The sequence below is a fragment of the Alosa pseudoharengus genome, unplaced genomic scaffold (assembly GCF_046254945.1).
Source record: "Alosa pseudoharengus isolate Yale_2024_CS ecotype anadromous, Long Island Sound unplaced genomic scaffold, YU_APseudo_1.1 YU_APseudo_1.1_scf_4, whole genome shotgun sequence".
Lineage (NCBI taxonomy): Eukaryota > Metazoa > Chordata > Actinopteri > Clupeiformes > Clupeidae > Alosa > Alosa pseudoharengus.
The window spans coordinates 42535034-42557693 of NW_027468774.1; the positions used below are offsets into that span (position 1 = coordinate 42535034).

The 22660-nt window shown below is 43.1% G+C and overlaps 1 protein-coding gene and 1 long non-coding RNA gene across 3 annotated transcripts; both read right to left on the bottom strand.

The window, feature by feature from the left end:
* Positions 1-4848: 4848 nt before the first annotated feature.
* On the bottom strand, positions 4849-18280 carry stxbp2 (syntaxin binding protein 2). 2 transcript variants are annotated; one of them, XM_076266409.1, is made up of 19 exons: positions 18205-18280; positions 16059-16108; positions 15890-15971; positions 15408-15484; positions 15067-15142; positions 14828-14931; positions 14515-14663; positions 14295-14379; positions 13046-13176; positions 12381-12488; positions 12177-12234; positions 11955-12020; positions 11662-11742; positions 8058-8199; positions 7759-7865; positions 7410-7508; positions 7218-7303; positions 6093-6250; positions 4849-5688 (listed from the first exon to the last, which is right to left on the bottom strand). In XM_076266409.1, the coding sequence occupies exons 1-19, from the start codon at positions 18239-18241 to the stop codon at positions 5618-5620; spliced, it is 1767 nt and encodes a 588-aa protein (XP_076122524.1). In that variant the 5' UTR covers positions 18242-18280; the 3' UTR covers positions 4849-5617. The 2 variants fall into 2 exon arrangements, with proteins under 2 accessions (XP_076122524.1, XP_076122522.1); XM_076266407.1 differs by having other exon boundaries at positions 6093-6253.
* Positions 18281-18709: 429 nt separating this feature from the next.
* LOC143102685 (uncharacterized) lies at positions 18710-20390 on the bottom strand. Its single transcript, XR_012982633.1, has 3 exons — positions 20031-20390; positions 19042-19111; positions 18710-18781 (listed from the first exon to the last, which is right to left on the bottom strand). It is a non-coding gene; the product is annotated as an uncharacterized LOC143102685 (long non-coding RNA).
* Positions 20391-22660: the final 2270 nt, after the last annotated feature.

Sequence of the window (22660 nt, forward strand, 5' to 3'; positions counted from 1 at the left end):
GGGAATGCCTGCCACCTGACCTGTTTGCGTGCTGCCTCGCTGCCCCCTGGCTCAGTACCCCCCAGCACTGCCCCCGACATTTCTAATGTTCCTGAATGTTACCATGGCCTCCGAGAGGTGTTCAACAAGGCCAAAGCCACATCTCTGCCCCCACACCGTCCGTACGACTGTGCCATTGATCTCCTCCCTGGGACTGCTCCACCCAAAGGTCACCTCTACTCACTATCCCCTCCTGAAAGAAAAGCTATGGAGGATTACATCAGGGACTCCCTGGCAGCTGGACTCATCCGCCCGTCTTCCTCTCCTGCTGGTGCCGGGTTCTTCTTTGTAGGAAAGAAAGACGGGTCTCTTCGCCCCTGCATTGATTATCGAGGTCTGAATGATGTCACAGTGAAGAACCGGTATCCTCTGCCTTTACTCACCTCTGCTTTTGAGTTGCTCCAGGGATCCACTATTTTCACCAAACTGGACCTTAGAAATGCTTACCACCTTGTGCGAGTAAAGGAGGGTGACGAGTGGAAGACTGCATTCAACACCCACACCGGCCATTACGAGTACCTGGTAATGCCATTTGGCCTCACCAACGCCCCAGCGGTATTCCAGGCTCTGGTGAATGATGTGCTGCGGGACATGCTGAATAAATTCGTCTTTGTGTACCTGGACGACATCTTAATTTTCTCCAGAACTCTGTCCGAACACACCCGTCATGTCCAGCTGGTTCTTCGGCGGCTCCTGGAGAACTCTCTCTATGTCAAAGCGGAGAAATGCGAGTTCCATGCTCAGACTGTGTCATTCCTGGGATACATCATCGCTGAAGGCAATATCCAGATGGACCCCGCAAAGGTTTCAGCAGTTACCTCCTGGCCAGTTCCGGAGAATAGGAAGAAGTTGCAGCAATTTCTCGGTTTTGCCAACTTCTACCGGAGATTCATCCGGAACTACAGCTCCGTCGCCGCTCCCCTCACAGCCCTGACCAGCATCAAACACCCCTTTTTCTGGACCCCAGAGGCCAACACAGCCTTTCATACCCTCAAGGCCCGGTTCACCACTGCCCCCATCCTCCAGATGCCGGATTCAGACCGGCAGTTCGTTGTTGAGGTGGATGCCTCAGACGTGGGAGTCAGGGCCATACTCTCTCAACGTGCAGAGGAGGACAACAAGTTGCACCCCTGTGCATTTTTCTCTCGCCGACTTTCACCTGCAGAGCGCAATTATGATGTCGGAAACCGTGAGCTGTTGGCTGTCAAGCTTGCCCTGGAGGAGTGGCGTCACTGGCTGGAGGGGGCCACAGTTCCGTTCCTGGTCTGGACTGATCACAAAAACCTTGAATACATCCGCAATGCCAAACGTCTTAACCCCAGACAGTCCCGCTGGGCCTTGTTTTTCACCAGATTCAACTTCACCCTGTCATACCGCCCAGGTTCTCGGAACACCAAGCCGGACGCTCTCTCCCGTCAGTTTCAGAAGGATGACGCCCCTTCCCAGGAACCTGCATCAATTCTGCCCGATCCCTGCATCGTAGCTGCCCTGACCTGGGATATTGAGGAGGAGATTCAAGAGGCCCTCCGTGACCATCCCAGTCCCAGTGCGTGCCCAGACGGTCGTCTCTTCGTCCCAGAGAATTTGAGGTCCCGGGTCATACAGTGGGGACACAACTCCCGCCTTGCCTGCCACCCGGGCTCCGCCCGCACCTGCCATCTCCTTGCCCAGCGATTCTGGTGGTCTTCGTTAAGAAGGGATGTCCGAGAATTTGTCCGTGCCTGCCCCACCTGCAATCAGAACAAGTCCTCCACTCGGCCCCCTGCTGGTTTACTCCAGTCCTTGCCTGTGCCCACACGACCCTGGTCCCACGTCTCCTTGGACTTTGTAACTGGCCTCCCACCATCAGGTGGAATGACTGTCATTCTCACTGTGGTTGACCGGTTCAGCAAGATGGCACACTTCATTCCCCTCCCTAAATTGCCATCTGCCAGAGAGACGGCCCAGGCTGTTCTTGATCATGTCTTCCGTCTACACGGGCTGCCCAGGGATGTTGTCTCTGACCGAGGCCCACAATTCACCTCTACATTCTGGAAGGAGTTCTGCCGTCTTCTAGGGGCCACAGTGAGTCTCACCTCTGGGTTCCACCCCCAGTCCAATGGTCAGTCCGAGCGGGCAAACCAGGAGCTGGAGAAGGCACTGCGGTGCATGGTTTCTCACAAACCCCAGGCTTGGGCGCAACAACTGGTGTGGATAGAGTATGCTCACAACTCCCTCACCTGCTCTGCCACTGGTATGTCACCTTTCCAGTGTGTGTATGGCTACCAGCCCCCCCTGTTCCCCAGCCAGGAAGGAGATGTGTCCTGCCCGTCTGCCCTCGCCTATGCCCGCCGTTGCCGCCGTACCTGGTCACAAGCTCGTGCCACGCTACTCAGGTCAGCTGCCAGCTATGCCACTGGGGCTAATCGCCGAAGATCGCCGGCACCCGCCTACCGGGTTGGCCAGAAGGTGTGGCTGTCAGCCAAGGATCTCCCACTGCGAGTGGAATCGCGTAAGCTGGCACCTCGGTTCCTCGGCCCGTTCCCAATCCAGAGGGTCATCAGCCCAACCGCAGTCCGGCTCCGGTTGCCAACATCCATGAGGGTGCATCCTACTTTCCATGTTTCGAAAGTCAAGCCGGCGCATGAAAGCCCGCTGGTCCCCGTGGCGCCTCCTCCTCCTCCTCCTCGCCTCGTTGACGGTGGGCTGGTGTACACCGTTCGACGCCTGCTTCGGTCCAGACGGCGAGGTAGGGGCCTCCAGTATCTCGTCGACTGGGAGGGCTATGGACCTGAGGAGAGAACCTGGGTGCCAGCCAGCCGGATTGTGGACCGGACACTCATCGCCGACTTCCACCGTCTGCATCCTGATCAACCTGCAATCCGTAGGGGCCGTCCCAGAGGGGTCCCTAACCGTCCTGCCCGCCCGGTTTCCTGTCCTGTGCCTGACCCTGACCTGGTCTCGGTACCTGTCCCGTCTTCTGTCCACGACCCTCCAGCTCCCTCCGAGGATGAGGATGTTCACTCGGACCGCTCGGAGGAGTTCTAGCCCTCCACCGGCTCCCCTCCGCCCTCCCGACGTGGTGTCATTCTTGGGGACTTCTGGGGCCGTCCCTTAGGGGGGGGGTTCTGTCATGAGCTCTCTCTCTGCCTGGTAACACGCACTGATTGAAGTCTGATGACCTCCACCTGTTCCTGCTCTGCTCTGCTCTGCCTCACCCTCGTTAACCTACCAGCTGCACTGCATTCACCACTCATCATGCCCTGTATATAAAGCCTTGCTTTTCAGTCCACACTTGTCAGATCGTCTGCAACCAGCACCAGTTACCTGCCTGTTTCGGAAAACGCCTCTGACTCTTTGCCTGTGATCCCGGACCCGTTCGACTACTTCTGTGTTCTCCAGCCCCGGTACTCTTGACCTGCCTTCTGTCTCTCTTTTACGAATATCGCCTAGCCCTTGACTGTACTGCTGCTTCGGTTCAATTGCTGTTGTGTGTGTGTTTCCCCCAGGACTTCCCGGTTCATCCAGCTCCTGCCATCGGTGTTCGGCTACTGGGGGAACACACACACGCAGACTCTTGAAACCCCCGAAACTCCTGGAACTCCCGTACCTCCCCGGAACCTCTGAAACCCCCATTACCCCCAACCCTTAAATAAACTTTCGAACGTGACGCTTTTGTGGTCCTCGTCCTGTTTGGTGTCTGACAACACCTTTTCCAGCATTTTGTTATCCTTGTCCCAACTTTTTTTGAAACATGTTGCTGGTATCAAATTCAAAATTAACATATATTTTCCATAAAATAGTTCCATAAAATAGTCAACATTTGATATGCTTCCTATGTGTCCTTTTTGCAAGTAAATATGAGTTTAAGAGATTTGCATTATTACATTCTGTTTTTATTCACATTTTACTAGGGCTGTCAATCGATTAAAAAAAATAATCTAATTAATTACATACTCTGTGATTAATTAAATTAATCGCATATATAAGTAATGCTGTGAAAGTATTTTAAATATTTAAATTAAAATGAATCATTGATTAATCAGCATTAGTGACATTAAAGACTCTTTTATTATTATTTTCATTGTTCAAATAATTGCCATAATAATCTATGAAATGACCTAATATGCTGAGGAAATAAATTCAAAAGTGCTTCGGGAAGAAGTTTTTTTTTCACATACAAGGCATTTCAGGCCACAGATATAACCTAGGGGACACAATGAAAATAAATTAACACTCCCCTCAATGTCAACACTTATTTCTTTGCTTTGATGTGCGACTATAGAGTTGATGAACTCCAGTGATATGCAACTTCCTTGCTGGAGACATTGCAGAAACACTTCATTTTTTTATCAACACCATCAGGCCGTTTTTTTAAAAGTAAATGTTCCAATCAATGATTCAGGCAGCACGTTTTCTTCTCTCTCCTTCATTTTACAGTCTAATTTTTGCTGACTAGAACGGCTCGGGGTCAAAGGTCATACAGAATCGATTAATCTGCACTCATTTTTTTTAATCAGTTATTTTTTCTGAAATTAATTAATCGAAATGTTATTTTGACAGCCCTACATTTTACACAACGTCCCAACTTTTTCTGTTTTGGGGTTGTATTATTGCCCACATATAACGCCCAAACATACCCAACATCCAGCAATATCTGGACACAAAGTGCTATTTCTTACATGAAGTCAGGTTTAAAATTTAATCCAGCATCCAAGAATCAATTTTTCCCCAAAAAATATGTTATAATCCATGAGATCCAAAATATAATTTCATAATTGATACAGTACACATTGTTCATACATGTAATCAATCACATCAACAACAAGGTAAGGATTTGCATTAAGTTTATTTCTTTTTAATACAAAGGCAAAAAGGAAACCAAGTCCCAAAGTGGGAATACTTCACCCTACCAGTAGTAAAACGTAACAATAAAAAGTGCACTTTTTCAGAAGGAAATGTACAGTAGAGGATTTTACAAATGGAGATGAAGACAATCACACAGGTGCTCCCAAATAAGACTTCTGACTGACTGGAAAAGAAAAGCCTCTTTACATTTTCTCACATCAAAACCAGCAGACACACAGATCCACTCTGACAGACTGAAGAAGGCACATGTATTATGAGTAGTGCTAGGCTCTCCGGTGCTCAGCATGTAGGAAAGACTTTAGAAAAAGGCTTCATAGCAGATGCATGAAAATGTTCTGCCAGAACAAAAGCTTTTTTTAATGTGTGAATCACTGATGTAAGATGAGTTATCCTTCAAAGGCAATGATTGGCAGAACAGACAAACACAAAATTAAAAGACAGATCAGAAAAAGAGAACAATCTCCAAAACTTCAGAACGTAAATTTAAATTAAATATAATTACCGATCACAAAATATATACATCAGTCATTTACTTTAGGTATTAAAAATATATATATATATATATTCTAAAAGATGGTGAAACATAAATCATTAGTAAGTTTGCTTTCCATGATTACATCTAAAAGGTTAACTGCTTCACAGATTTTCCTCTGAGCAAGAGTGGCCTTCGTACTCTATGTGAGTTATTCTTCCCAGTGTTTTGACCCAAACCCTCTAGAAAGAGATTCCTCTAAGCAGATGGTTTGTCCAGATCCTTCAGATCATCCAGAAAGCTGGTGGGGGTGAGGATATGAGATGAACCTGAAGAAAATGTAGACAAAAAAAGACAGCAAAACTTTGAGAACTTGACATCATAACATCATTTAAATTGTGTGACTTGGATACTATTAATCCGATTAGACTTTTATGCTTGTGGACCATGTTTCAAATTCCAGTTCCCACACAAACATATTAAGTAGTGGACAATATGTCAGTTTAGTCAATTAACAGCAAAAAATGTTGACACCTTTACAAAATACTATTCCCATTGCACATCAAAAATATTGTAATTTAGGTTAGCAGTACCTACAGGCTTACTGTACCGAAAATGAACCGAACCGTGACCTTAAAACCGAGGTACACACCAAATCGTGATTTTTGTTACACAACACAAAATACACAAAATTCTCATGTTAAGCAGGGACAACAAGTATGATTCTGCTTACCAATCAGAACCTCCCATTTGCCGTCCGTGGCCCGGGTAACCTCGTAGGCAGACCGCATTTCTGAGTGGGACACTCCGCCGATGACAAAGACAATGAGCCTGGGCCCACTACGGTACTCTGTGGGTGACTTGTTCTTGTGCCAATGTCCAAACCGTGCACTGCTGAGAGAGGTATGGATGTTACTGTTACATTTACAACTGTACTTTACATCACTGGTACATACAAGAGTCTCACTGTTTTCCAGACATGAAGCATGTGATGTGAATTGAGTATTCAATGTGAGTGTCAGAACCATCTTGGCTTGTGTTCCTATTCAAATAAGAAAAATAAAAAACACACTGCTTATAACAGACTTACTCAGGTGCAAGAGCTTAAAAGAAGAAAATCGATAAGAATCAGCCCTGCCTAGTTCTGCAGAGGATCCCAATGCTTGCATATTAAATTTGATATGTGCACAGATTTAAATGTGCGGATGCTTTTTATCTTATTGTGTTAATACACAAAAAGAACTGAGAAATTCCCAGAAGTTTACTACTTCTCAAGTTCTAGCTAAAGAGTACATATAACCAAATCCATTTCAGAATGTGCACTTATTTTGTTTTTTTCTACAACTGCTTAAGAAGCCCCATACAGAAAATATTAAATGTATTCATTCATTTAACAGACGCTTATAGCGACTTAAACGACTTACATGTCAATTACTTCACTGCACCAGCTGTGAGCTTAGAAATGGATGAGTAAGATAGTCAAACCACTCAAATTTTAAGAATGATATGGGAGGGGGGCGCTGTGGCGCAAGTTGCTGCCCGTACCACCTTTGGGTCCAAGTGCCCACAGGGACAGGGGTTCGAAAACGATCCCCGGTCATTTCCCACTCTTACCCCATCTATCCCTCCCACTCTTCAATGTGCTATCTGATCAAAGGCAAAAAGGCTAAAATATATATACTTAAAAAATTATTTGGGGGGTTGATAAAAACACTTAACTCAACCGGTGTTGGGTTTTACCATAATCTCTAGGTTTTCATGTATAATCTCCCACTTAGAATGCTTCATCGTCTGGTTTTCAGTGAAATTTCCCAGAGTGCACCACCCATCTCTGCGCCTCTCCCCTTAAGAGCCATACCTCACTGCCGTCTGCTGGGTGGAGATAGGGGCAGGGTCCGACAGGAACGGCCACAGCTTCCGGTCCAGCTTGTCTTCTATGGCGTTCTAGAAAACACAGGAAGGTGGCATGAGAGGAAGTACACAAAGGCTTTTACACACCATGACAATTCTTGACCTTGACCTTCTCACCCTACCACCCCTGACCCCATACCTCCATCACGTCCTTCAGGATGGGTATCCACCTGGAGAGCTCGTAGGTGCTCTCGGTGCGCTCCTTCTGATCAGGGAAGGTCTTTCCAGCGTTTTTTCCCTGTGATAGACAGAAATGGACAGAAACAGGGATGGATCACACTGCTTTAAAACAGCAATAGACATAGGACTTGGTTGTCAATGCACCTGTGCGTTTTCTGTTGATGGGACTTTGTCCATGTATCTTAAGTGTGTGTGTGTGTGTGTAACTTGTGTGAAGCGTCTTTGAGTGTTTGGAAAAGTGTTCTAAAAATGAAATACATCATCATCATCATCATCATCATCGGCGTGAGAACACAACTGAGGCGTACCCCACTGATGATTGGACAGCCCAGAAGCTCCAGGTTGGAGATGATGCTGCTGTCCTGCTGGACGTTGGCATGCTGGATGAGCTTAGTCAGGCTCTCCTCAGCAATGCCTGCACGGAGAGGAGAAAGACATGATGGTTTTCAGAGAGAAAGAAACAAGATCATCACCATCTTCATCATGATAGTCATCATCACCCGTACCAATATTGCAATATTTCTTTTTTAAGGACCGTGTAAAAAAATCCAGATTCATTACATAAACAGAGCTACAGAGGGCATGATGCCTGGTGTGGAGATGGTACCTTTCTTCTTGTGAAAGATGAAAAGGAGAATGATCCTGATCTTGTCGTAGGGTTTGATGTCCGTGTCCAGCAGCAGTGGCACAATGCTCTTCATGGCGTCCTTCAGAGGCTCTCCTTGACCATCACTCCCCATGGCCAGATCCTGTACATATACGGGCGGGTCAGGTTTCACTCATTCAGTATAGGCAATGCAGACAGAAACACATTTACTGTACACAGTCACAGACACACACACAAAGCACTGGACACTGATGGATATTTTCTGCTATTGCTATTCATTTTAGATTGGGTTGAGGTGCAGGCCAGTCAAGTTCATCCACACTAAACTCTGTCATGTCTTTATGGACCTTGCTTTGTGAACTGGTGCACAGTCAGCTAGCTCGGGGATGGCCCCTTCCTGTTCCAACATGACTGTGCACCAGTGCACAAAGCAAGGTCCATAAAGACATGACAGAGTTTAGTGTGGATGAACTAGACTGGCCTGCACAGAGTCCTGACCTCAACCCGATAGAACACCTTTGGGATGAATTAGAGCGGAGACGGAGAGCCAGGCCTTCTAGTCCAATTCAGTGTGTGACCTCACAAATGCGCTTCTGGAAAAATGGTCAAAAATTCCAATAAAAACACTTCTAAACCTTGTGGAAAGCCATCCTAGAAGAGTTGAAGTCGTTATACCTGCAAAGGGTGGACCGACATCATATTAAACCCTATGGATTAAGAATGGGATGTCACTTAAAGCGTAACTTTCGCCAAAATGCATCCTAGGGTGTTTTTGTAAACTTTTCCTTTCTTTTAGTAAACTCTGTGTACACAAAAAATATTCTCAATGCTCAAGTTCATGTGTAGAGACACTGATGATACTTCAATCAAAGTTTCATGTTGTGTCGGGCACCTGCACCGTACGCCGGTGACCCGGGTTTGATTCCCGCCCCGTGGTCCTTTCCAGATCCCACCCCGACTTTCTCTCCCACTTGCTTCCTGTCACTCTCCACTATCCAGTCCCATTAAAGGCATAAAAGGCCAAAAAATATTTTAATTTTTTTTTTTTTTAAAAAAGGCCATTTGACCCAAAAACAACAACACGGACAAGCTTAAAAGTGGCGCTTCGGACGTAATTATGCTTTTAAACTCAAGTTTGACTCGGGTACATTCACAAAAACACCCCAGGATGCATTTTGGCGAAAATAATTTCATAGGCGAGTCAAGGCAGGTAAGCCAATACTTTTGGCAATACAGTGCATCTTAAAAAATGTAACAGTCACTCCAGCCAACCTTAGCCATCTCTTTTAAATTGGAAAATGTTCCAAAACAACACAAGAGGCTGGAGTTGTGATTACTTTATACCAGTGTTTCCCATACATTGACTTATTTGTGGCGGCCCACCACAATATCAGCATTGACCACCACACAATGATTTTCCAGGTTGTACTAAATTGTGCTTAAATCTGGTTAGCATCATAACCTCACTGTGCTAATTGTTAAAAACTGTTGTATTCAAGTTAATTCTTCAAACCAACCACCACAAATGGAATTCAATTAAGTGGGAAACACTGTATACTGTTGAAAGACAAAACATTTGTACTTGCATCAGAGTGAACTGGAGTCCATAAATATTCTCTGAAATAGCATGCCAAGGGGCACCGCACAGCTGTGCATTACAGACAGGGATGAGGGGCATAATCTATGTTCTCAAAACCAGCGTTCATCCAGTCCACACACACAAACACTTACTTTACCAAGCACATCCGTACACACACACTTTCACACAGAAACACTCACTGTATGCCTACCAAACATCTGTACACACACACACACACACACACACACACACACACACACACACACACACACACACACACACACACACACACTAAAGAAGAAAGCATACTGAGAAAAGTGAGAAAAAGGGGACAGATGTGGGTGAGGATGATGGTTGAGGTGGGAAGGAAGGCGGATGCTGGCTTAGACTGCAACAACCGGGACAAACATAATAAATCCACTGTCCCAGACCAGTGGAAGGTCTCTGGACTGTACAGATGGACACTGACCGGTATGGACTTAATGGCCCAAGTCGCCAATGCCGTAAAGTAACACCACTGCAGGTCGGATGTTATGAGAATGGTAAAGCGGTTACGCAACGTGACGTGATAAGGGTCATACACGGGAGGTTTCAGATGCGGTGTGCACTAAGTGACAACTGAGCGGGGATGAGAGGAAGTGTTAATGCATCTCCTCTAAGTCCACACAGCCTAGATGCTCAACAACTAAGCTGCTTGGGAAGCTGCATGGACAGTCTAGTAATGTGTGTTACATAAAAACATCCATATATTGCCATTACTAGACCGGATGTTTATGGATTGTAAGAAATTAATCCTGCCAAATTGTATAAGTGATATCATTTCTCCAACAAAAGATACATTTCTGATGTTCTGATTGCAGACCAGACAGTTTGGCGCCAGGTGAGGTGTGAAACACCAACGATCGTAGAATGGGTTTTGGGGGTAAACCATTGAAAACTATACCAGCCAAAGGTGTGAGGTTAACTCAATTATCATATACATTGGACAAAAGGCTATCTGGGTAGAAGCCAGATTATTTGCATTGAGAACAGTTTATACAAAAGTAGCTTTGGAGAGTTTGTGAGTAGTTCACGCAGACTGGACGAAGGAGAGAGAACTGCAGAGAATATGTCGAGGGCAGGCATACAGTTATGTGCAGAATAATAGCAGTGTGTTTTAAAAAATGGAATAAAGCTCAAAATCCTTAGAATAGTTGTTAATTTCATAATATCAATGCATTGGGAACACTGAACATTCCATTTTGAAACAAAACATGACCAAAATTGATCAAGTTTGTGTTATACCTTTACAGAAAGTGAAGAAAAAGGAGTGTTAGGCTGTTAAAAAAAAATAGCAGTGTTTGCATTTTTTTTTACAAACTCAAACATTTACTTTATAAACTGAAAAATGTCTCAAGATTTTGCTTTACTTTGAATCACTGCACTAATATCTAGTTGATTTACCATTATTTCTGAGAATTGCTTCACATCTGTGTTGCATGGAGTTGACCAACTACTGGCACCTGTGAACAGGTATTCCAGCCCAGGACGATTGAACTACATTCCACATAATGTATTGATATTATGGAATTAACAGCTATTCTAAGGATTTTGAGTTTTATGCAGTTTTTTAAAAGACACTGCTATTATTCTGCACATAACTGTCGGCTGAACCTTGGTGAACTTTTGTGAACCTTTCTACCATTTTACATTGGAATAAAACCTGACTTTTGCATCAATCCAAGAGAAAAGAAAACCTTTCTCATTTCTTCAGACAGGATATTTAAATGTTTTCCCCATGGACAGATAAACACCCATAGCTATATCAGCCTGTGAATTCAAACAATTAAGCGGAGATGTATAGTGAGAACACAAAGAGTGAACTGAAAACTGAGGTAAATAAAGTTCAAGTGTGGTGCATCAGGCTCCAGGAAGGGTAGAACTAAGCAATCCAATTACAATATTCACTTTTGTGTAACTCTATTCCATGTTTTGTATGGAGCTGTTCAGCTCCAGTGAAGGCACTTTTCTGAAAAGAACACCCACCTGTTCCACCTCACACAGTTTGTCCACTTTGGTCTTGAACACCTTCATGCAGGCATCAGCCAGGTTCAGGTGAGTGGAGTACTGCAAGCCAAAGACAAGGCATTTCAAATCTACCATTACAGACAGGTTAATAGCTCAATACAGGTCCTGAAGAGTACATCTAGATTGTCATCTTTAAAGTACACCAACCATACTAAGTTTAAAGTACACAAACCATACTAAGCCAACCATACTTAGTTTAACGTATACCAACCATATCAAGCCAACCATACTAAGTTTTAAATTACACCAACCATACTAAGCTCCTTCTGGTACTGGGGCATCTTCTTCAGCATCTGAGAGAGATCTTTGATGTTGGCCTGGAGAACATAAGTAAAGAAATATGTAGATAGACATATAGAATAATGGCATCAATACAAACTATAATAAATAAACAATCACAAAAACAGAAATTTTGTGGCGGTGTTCATGCTTTGTGCAGCACAGAAAACACACTACAGTACAGTTACCCGCACCTTGTCTGTGTTCATCCTCTTGCTTTCACAAAAGGTGCGTAGCAGCTCTGTCACCTTCCTGTCAAGCAAGCACACGGACAGAAGGCGAGAATGTGTCAAACCAAACTTCACATTTACTGTCAACAACACCACCACCACCAGCAGCAGCACCACCTCCACTGCCACCGCTGCAAAGGCGGCGCTCTCCCAGTGCTCTGGCCTTACTTGGTGACGTCGGCGATATGCATGTGCCTGAGCTGCACCCACAGATCGTCATCCTCATCCAGCAGCACCTCCTTCTCCTTCGAGTCGCCAATGCCAGAGGTGGTGTACCTGCAAACACATTTACATGTACAATTACATTTGCATTCATTCAGCAGACACTTTTATCTGAGGTGACTTACAACTGGGGTGACGACAACCAGGCCAGAGTCAGTGTAGCAGACCACAGCAACTGCTCATGAGACACTGAGGACTGTCTTTCCCCGAGGATCCCCATGCTCAGCCCCACGCTAGCATGGGGCTCCTCGGGGAAAGAGAAAGCCCAACTGTGTTTAACTCTAGTCCTAATCCAGCATGCCTGGCTCTCATTTTCAGGTAATCCTGCAGGGCTCGATTAATTGAGTCTTAATTACCTCCATTAGCAGTGACTAAACTCTTCCAGGAGGAAGGATCCTTAAGGGAGAAGATCAGAGCTTCTCCTGTCACACTCTACTCATAATAGTGTCCTCATTGACACAGGGGACAGGGAGAGACAGAGATAGAGATAGTGATAGAGAGACAGAGACAGAGACAGAGACAGAGACAGAGACAGAGAGAGAGACAGAGAGAGAAAGAGAGAGAGAGAGAGAGACAGAGACAGAGAGAGCGAGACAGCCAGGGAGACTGACCTGTAGATATCCTGGTGGACCTCGAGCAGGTCGTACACCATGGCCTGGAAGGTGAGCTCATGCAGGATGGGCGAGATGGGGTCACAGCCGCGGTCCACAATGATGAGTTGAGAGCGAGCTTTGTCTGTGCCCTGATAATCAAACGCAACAACAGGTCACGACACACAGACACAGGAGACACTTCCCCATTGTTTTTGTGTTTTTTTACTAAGCTGAAAGAATGATGTTACTGCAAGTCATACCCTTCAAACATCACAGTTCAAAACACACATGATGGAACATGCAAGTTAGTGTTTCTCTGGAGGGAGCCATGGTGCATTTTTAAAACTTCAAGATTGCTAGACACACGGTCGTGACACACATGGTTTAGATCAGTTAAGACGTCCACCAAGGCACAGTGTTTCAGAGGTATGTCAAAAATGCATGAAAAGCAGATTTCCTGTCCAGGTGCTGGGAGTTAACCCGTAGTATGGATCCTGAAACGAATCACTCAAACATCTCAACAGAAAACACAAACACATGGTCATAATTAGTATACTAAAGTGGTACGGAAGTAGCTTTAGACACCATAAAGCGATAGTCGAAGCAGCGGACAGTAGAACACAAGGTGTCATATGCACATGAGCAGGAGGTTGAGGAAGCTTCTATTCAGAAGAATTCTCAGACCATGAAGGAAGTGGAAAAAAAAAGAAACTAGAAAAAAAAGGCTTACGCTGTGCAGAGTTCCATTTAGGCTCAGGGAAATATCAGCTGAGAGAAAGAGCATGAGAGAGGGAGAAAAAACAGACAGAGAGAGAAAGAAAAAAAGCAAGAAAGAAATATAGTATAGCATATCTAGCTAGCACTGTGTTTTACACAGTGAACAGGAAGTTATATACAAGTGTAATTTTCACAACTGAGGGGTGTTCACAAGTGCCGACTCATCATCATTTCTAATCAAGCCACCACAGTGCATACCACTACCAAAGACAGGACTTACATCAATCAGAAAATAGAGAGTTTCAAAAAGAAAAGGGGATGAAAGCAAGAGCCCATATGAAAAACGTAATCATTCATACCAGCGTGCAACAACTAGAATTTAGACATAGTATAGGTATTGCTAAAAAGTTTCTGAACAGATTCTAATGTCAACTAGAATAGAGGTTTCAGTAAGGAAACAGTCCCAAGGACAACTATAATAGGAAGTGTAGTGACTATAAAAGATCCTTTAAAAGAGCCTTAGTGGAGCGTTGGCAAGAGATCTCCTTACCTCTCCCATGCTGGGGTTGTCTGCTTTGTGAGCATTTAGGCGGTCCAGCACCATTTCAGCCAGGGCCATATTCTCATCTGGGCCCCTTTGACATTTAGAAAGCCAACAGAAAAGCACTGGGTCAACACTTAAACTTTAGAACTGGTTATTGTTAAGAGGATCATAATTTCATACGCAAACAGGAGTACTGTGCAGGCCCTGCGAGGGTGGAGAGGCGTACTTGCGGTAGCGGATGGCAGGGTACTCCTTCAGGGTGTCACAGAGGGTGGCGATCTGCTCGGCCAAAGCCTCCATCATTTTAGTCTTGTCCTGATTAGCTGTAGGGTTGTAGAAGGAATGCAGAGAGCTGCTATCATCCAAAGAAAACACCTGCAGAGAGAGAGAGAGAAAGGAAGAAAGATGAAGAGGAATGTCCATGCCTGGACTGGAAATGTCATTGTGTGGTAGAAAAGCAAACACTGGTTCTTGGTAGGGTGGTGTAGAGACAGAGAGAGAGAGAGACAGAGAGACAGAGAGAGAGAGAGAGGACACACCTGTGATTCATAGGGCAAGAAAGCCACATTAATTTCTTTCAGCGTCTTGATCACTCGTGCTACCCTTGACTTCCCAAGTTCAGTAAACAGATCATTGGGACAAGCTGCAAATTTAATGAGAGAGTTATCATTTCAAACAAAAACATCCACAAAAGGCATATAAGAGATGCAGCAACGGGCTACAAATTAATCCTGCACTTGTAGAATTAGAATGATAGATGGCGATCGTGACTACTTACTGTCGGTGAAAAAGATGTGGGCTGCTTTGTACGTGAAGGCAGCGTCCTTGAAGTCATTCACCAGGTTCTGGATGGACTGTGTGAAAAGGTTCTTGGTGAGTTTAATTGAAGCGTAATGTATTCATAATGAAACCATCTTAATGCATTCATCAAGGGATAAATCCCCATACATAGATTAACCTTAGTCCTGGACTAAAAGGTTTTTCCTCAATGAACATCACCATTAAAGTTCTCTTTCACTCCAGGACTAGGGATTAATCCATGGAGGTTATACCATATTCAGCATAGAAGAATTTAATTAACAATCTCTACACTGGAATAAAAGCATGACCACTCCTCACCTTCTTGACAGGGGAAATCAGATAGATGGCCTCGAGGCTAGGGATAGGCTCTCTGCGTTTGTTGATGTCCTCAACAACTGGAGGCACAAATCAGTTCATATTAAAGTGCATTTCCTCAGTCTTCAGAAAAAGTTCCCCAACACTGTATTACTCTTAAAGGAACATGACAACTTTTTTTACAAATTAGTTCATTCACTGTCTACCCCAGAGTAAAATGAGAGGATACATACCTATCTCATTTCCCAATGTTAGTCTAGCCTAGAATAATTCACTGAAGCCTACAAGTCAAAAATTAGCTATAGGCTAACTGGTGTAACCTACTTCCAGTGAATTATGCTAAGAGAAGGGTATGCATCCTCTTATCTAATTCTGGGCTAGAAGGCAAATAAGCAAATAAGGCAAATAAGGCAAATTTCCCCAAAACTTCCTCTAAGTGACAAAACCCGACCCATCATGCACATCTCAGTGTTTCCTGAACTCACTGGTGATTCCTTCGGCCATGATGTCAGACATCTTGCAGCAGGACGAGAGGATCCGCATACTGACATGGTCCACAATAAGCACCTGAGAGGGCAAAGGAAAAAAGATGAATGCCTCAACAATAACAAGCATCTTAAAAATCAATATCAGCATCAATTGTTCAGTCAGTACCTTCCACTCCCCATCCTTCTTCACACTCTTGATCACACCGTTAATAATCTCTGTGAAGAGCAGAATGGTTATGGTTATAGAATTTAGCAGACGCTTTTGTCCAAAGCGACTTACAGAATATAAATATTACAATAGTCAAATTAACAGTAAACAGTTTTAATAGAAGTTAAGCCTACAGTAAACAAATGATTAATAATAACAATAATATCAATACAATATTAAATATCAATACTGAAAATAAACAGAAACCATAAATATACAAACTCTAAAAAAGTATTAATTAGGTGTAAGCTGAACAGCTAAGTCTTCAGAGCATCTCATACAGACACGTGAAAAATGACAAGCATAGCTATGGCATGTACAGTTACAGTTCTCAGTCATTGATAAGAGACCAAAACAATTCTATGGTAACCAGTTCATCTGGTCATCCATGTTTCCTTTGTTCATATGGTCTAGAGCAGGGGTTCCCAAACTTTTCCACGACAAGGCCCCCCAAATACCACTAGGTTCTGGCCAAGGACCCCCTTGATGTGTTATTAAACCCATCGACAATGCTACGGCAAATCTAGAAATACATTAAGCTAATCCTAATCATTATTTTAGCCACAAGCACTTTGCGATGGAGCAGTGTGTAAAAATTTGGGGCTTTCTGCTAGAGAGCTATCACTTTACTATTACTCCCAGTCATTATCATGGAAAATATAATGTTCAGATATGCGACAAATTATTATAATGGCATTGTATAGCAACCCTCATAGTAATAGGTATATTTTACATTTTTCAAATGTATTTATTTGTTTCTTTTATTTTTCCTTCCAACTTGCTGAGGCCCCCCTGGCACCCCCTCGCGGCCCCGGCCCCCACTTTGAAAACTATGGTCATCTGTCTGACTAGAAGGCTAACTAGAAAGCGTTATGTGGTCCTGGTTTCCTAATGTCCTGGTTTATCACAGAAGTGGCCAAAGAAAGGAGATTGGATCTAGTAACACCAGTTGAACTGTGTCTGTTAAGGCCAGTTGTGGCTAGCATTTCAAGAAACCCAACAAATAAATGTAACAACTATTCAATTAGTTCCATTTGTCAATGTTTACGCTCTAACAAAGTCATTTTAAGCAAGTCCCTCCACTGGGCGGCCATATACCAACGTTTTTTGGGCACTCATCGGGCACGGTCTTTGGGTCGAACTGCGGGTGCGCAAGGCTTCACGACACCAATCTTGCTCCAGCGGCGAGATCACAACACATGATTGGCACGATGTCTTCACAACAAACCATATGATTGGCTCAATGTATTCACATGTCGACGTTTTGCCAAGGAAGGGGTGGGATATGTGTAGACAACGGCCATATTGGCGTGACAAACTAGCCCCATGCATTTCTATGGAGTATTTTTTGAGTGGTGTGTCTCCTCATTAGAAAGTCTCTGGCTCTAATGCCCATGGTGATTTGAGGTTGTGTGGCCCTCTTGGAGAATAAAAGCCCAATGAGGAAGTTATGTTCTTGTAGCCTACATAATTACAAAATAAAATGAATAGCGTTCTAAAACCTGCACATTATAAACAAGATGGCACTGCTTTATTGAGGGCTATCAATTTGTAAGAGTGTCATGTGTTAACAAGGAAATAAATGAAGGTAACTTGAAAGTTTACAATGTTGGACAAGTTGTAGTCATTCGTTATGTTTTACGATGTTTCCCCCTAAAGCCTCATTTAAACCAGCTGTCGAATTTGGTGAATAAGTGACTGCCACCATACACCCTCGAGTATGATCCATAGACTGTAAGGTTTGATCACAAGACAGGTGGGTGACAACATAAAATGTAGTGCAATTCGTTCTGAAAACCGAGCTTTCACACAGATCTACGTTTATATGAATATAACATTAGGACAATTACATATTGTTAAATTAACCCGTCCCACCACAAAAGTTTAAATTGATGGCTTTGCACGCTGTCTTTTAGGAATAAGGAAGCTTGCGCCCCTGTGTTTTTAAATGACGTAACCTGTTAGCCAGCAAACGTTAGTTTGTTGGCTAAAAACGTGCCGTGCTTCTGCCCTGTGACCATTCAAATATCCTTTCGATGGAACAATAAACACAATCTCTCTTTTTAAGCTTATTTAAGACTGTAAACATGTTATATTTACTCACTCTCATTGACAACGGCTTTCAGTCCACTTGGGGCCATCTTGACACTTCCGGGTATAACGATTTCCCTGCTGTTGCAACCAAGTGGCCACCAAATACACAATATTTACGTCATATCCGCAGGCTTTCTTCGCCCACCACTGCATGGTTTGGTCAGAGTTCGTTTAGCCTACGACATTCTCTGGTTTAGTTAGCCCAGTTGACACCAGACCCTTCTCAGTAACTGAGAGTGGACTTTCAGAGCAAATCTCAAATTTGCAAATTTTTTGTAAAGGTTACTTGTCTACATACCCCATACAACCTACTGCAGTTACATTAACGTTACCAGAGGGAGTTTCTCTATCTCTGTTGCACACAGTGCAAAAAAGCAAGTTAAAGTCACACAAAACTATGATATTTTCTTACCAGGCCTAAACATTATAGGCTAAACATCAGTTCAAGTTGCTATTACACAGCCAACACCACTGCAGGTGATTATATATATTTTTTTTATTATTATTATTATTTAGGGTACTACATCAGCCATGCTTGGAGTTTTTATTTCATAATGATGACATTTTCCATTACATTATCGGAGTCCCTGTAAAAAAAAAGAAAGAGTGAGCTGGTATTTAGGTTGAATTCACAATTCCAAGTACAGAAAGAATGGTCTAACTCATAGACTGTATATATAGAACTTAGTATACAGTCTAGGTCTAACTGGATAAGGGGCAAAAACACTACACTGGCACCAAGGGGTTAAGAACTTGATCTCTGGCTACAGGCTACATGTTATTGGCTACATGAAACCCATATGAGGACCATTAGGTTATGCCATACATTGGTACTTATACAATGTACCTGTTCTCTTGAGGAGAAACACCCAGAGTTGTAGAGCCATCTTCGCTGACATAAAGTGCTAGTCCTGCATCTGTGCAAACAAGATACAGGGTTGGGTAGTAACTGATTACAAGTAATCTGGATTACGTAATCAGATTACAAAAAAACAAGTAACTATAATCAGACCAGATTAAATAAGAAAAATGTGTAATCAGATTATAGTTACATTGTTGAAGATGACTTGATTACATTTTGTTTATGTGTTTCAGTCAGGGGCGCCTTAATACCACCCGAGGCCCCTGGGCTATATGTTTTTTTTTAAGCCCCCCCCCCCCCCCCAACCGCAAATATTAATTATGATTAAATGATACCCGGCCCGCGATCTGACCCGACACATTATTTTGGTTAATAATATGCAGTGTAGCCTATTATTCAGCCTATGTAAAACCTTTACATAAACAGGAACAGAATGCCCTCGAATCACGTCAGCCTACCCATGACATCGCTTATCAAAAAGGCTAGCCTACTGCACGAAAACAAGCGTTGAACTTTTACAACACATGTTGTAGGCTAAGTTAAAAGATGGGTAGGCTACACATATGGACGTTTAAAAGCTTTTCAAAAGTGCGTGTTTGTCGTGTCGGGGGGTTCCCCAGGAGTTTTTTTTTTAAATGCTGTCTACTTAACGCACCAGTTTAACGCAGTTTGGGAGGGACAGAAATACTTTTAGCCTATAACAAGCTGGCTCATGTGACGTGAACATGGCTACCTTATGCATTATCACTACACTACATGGAGACATATCTCACGTTAACAAGGGAGAAAACATAACATAGACTATTATATGTGCGAATGGGTTAGCACAAACTTAGCTGTTGGTGAACGGAGATGCAGATCACTAATTCATGTCTTTGCGCCACAGCCCATGTTCTGCGTTCACTCCAATGAGACAAGTGAAATACATGTTTTTAAAGCCGTTTCATTTCCAGGCTATTTGCTACGATATTTACCTGCTATGCCTTCTGTTTTCATGGACAGTTACAGGAATCCACGTCATTCGTTTATCGTTGCTTCAATCCTACCCACGTTATCTCCAGAGTTTGTATGATAAGTTTGTCAGTCAGTTTCAGCCTCTCCTCTAGCTCCTCTACACCCGTTGGGATTTATTACGTTTTGTTACATTTTGTTACACTTTAGAATTGGAGAAGACAAAGGGGGCCTCTGCATGGATGTAAGAGCAGTAGCCTACGATGTGCTCAATTATTTAGGCTAGCTCCAGAGTAGGCTAATGACGCCGCGAATACGGACACGCCGTTTATTATTGATTATCATTATTATTATTAGGAGGCCCCTCATTGGTCGAGGCCCCTGGGCTGAAGCCCAGGTAAGCCCCTGCGTTAAGGCGCCAGTGGTTTCAGTACATACAGGGATGGGCAAAGATACATCAGGACGTAGCCTATTTTGAAATAAAATACCCTCTTTTTAAATGTATCAAAATAAACTACAAAATACTGTAGCCATAATGTATCAAAATAAAATACTGTATTTTTGTATTTTGAAAATACTCAAAATACTTTTTTCAATGGGGCATAGAACACTTTCTAAATCGGCTTTTTTATCTCGAACATTTAGGCTATTAAAACTTGAATAAGACTACATATGGAATATCACACACCAGGAATTCCAAAACGGTTCAGAAGTTCTAAACAGGCAAATTTATGAGCAGGGATGGATTACTGAACGGGCCTAATGGACCAAGGCCCAGGGGCCCAAGTGTTCAGAGATCCCTGAAGCCCAAACCTCTGCGTGAAGTCACTACTATTTTACTATTTTTTAGTTTTCCAGCCCTGATATCAGAATAGAGCCCCTCAGTCAAATCACATAGGTTATGTTATGTGATATGTCTTAATAGCAGGGCTTTGAACCGGTTCAAGGAACGAAAACGAAAACCGGGAACTTTTTGTATTTTACAGGGAACAGAAACGAAACCAGAAACGTTATTATTTTTAATGTTTTGGAACAGGAACACTTATTTAAAAATAATGGTAACCGGTTAATACCGGTTTTATTTCGTTCCTCAAAGTTTTCGTTGCCTAATTAACTAAAAAAAAAAAAGTAATTATTTTCCTGCGCACGTTCCCATGACGGCTGAGGTTCACTGACATCACATCAGACATTCGCTGACTGAATGGAGAGAGATCGGTGGATTACAAAATCTCCACTCCACTCCAGAAAAGACAAAAAAAAAAACCTGCACCACAGGCTTTAAATAAGAGGTAAATTACGATCCATCGTTAATTAAAACGCTCATTCCAAACACAATATCAATAGCTATATTTGTCGACTCCGCTTTAATGATGGACTAGCGAACATTAGGCCTACTGGATGGCCTTTCCCCCCGACAGTTGCAATTTGTTGTTGCCCGAGTGGCATAACCACGTGTCTTAATAATGTCATTACGTTTGTGTGGAAATGTTCTCTTTTAACAATAAACTACACATTTGAAATAATTGTAGGCCTATTTAATTATTATTATTATTATTATTATTATTAATAATATAATTATTATTATGTAATAATGGTGGTATGTAATAATGGTTGTAATATTACATTTGGTTTAAGCTGGATGAGAAAGATGTGACATAATTCTATAGCATTAAACAGCTGACAGGAACGAAATTAACCGTTCTGGGAACAGTATTTTTTTGTTCTAACCGGTTCGGGAACGTCAATTTATTGGTGGAACTCATAACCGGAAACGTTATAATTCCGTTTCTGTTCGGAACGAACCGATTGGGGAAAAACATCGGTTCAACCCTGCTTAATAGGGCTCCTCAATCATATAACATAGGTTATATTATTCACCCTAATATCTAAGTGGGGCCCCTCATTCAAATAACACGGGTCACATATGTGATAATCATGCTTTGTAATTGCCATCTTTTTTCACAGCAAGATGCCTTAAATGTGTTGATGATTATTTTATAAGTCTCAATCTGTCATTTATTTGCACAAAACTTGCCAGAAGTCATATTTTTTTAGGGGTTATTGCCTTTTAGCACACCCAACTGCGACCCAGCTAGAGAATAAAATGGACGCCTATTTTGTCCACTTTATGTGAGTGGTTCTGTGCAGAAATACAAGACCAGTTGATGGTCATAATTTGTGTTTAAAAGGGGAAGTATAAGGCTACATGTGTGCTATAATGTAGCAGAACTAGGGTGACCACCAACCAGACTCTGAAAAGGAGGACAAGTTATCTATAAAGTGAGGACAAATTGGCCAAAATGAGGACACCCCCCAATGTCTGCTCATAGGCCTATTCCAGTTGGTACCAGTAGCTAGCTGGTACATATCTGTGTAGTGTGTATACTGTGTGAACTTCCTTCCCAACACCTTAAGAGTTGTGCTAGTAAGAGAGCCAGCAGACTGGGCTTTTAGTTCAATTGTTAGCACGCTTGACTCCCGAATCCAAGGTGCTGCTGTTTGTGGGTTCGAGTCCTGGCGATGTGTACCATAATTTAGCCATAATTTTATGGTGTGCTGAAATGTATTTTTGACCATTTTTGAAATGTGAACTTTGAGTGTCATCATAACTATTCCACCAGTGTGTACAAGGTTAAAATTCTGAAGTGCAAAA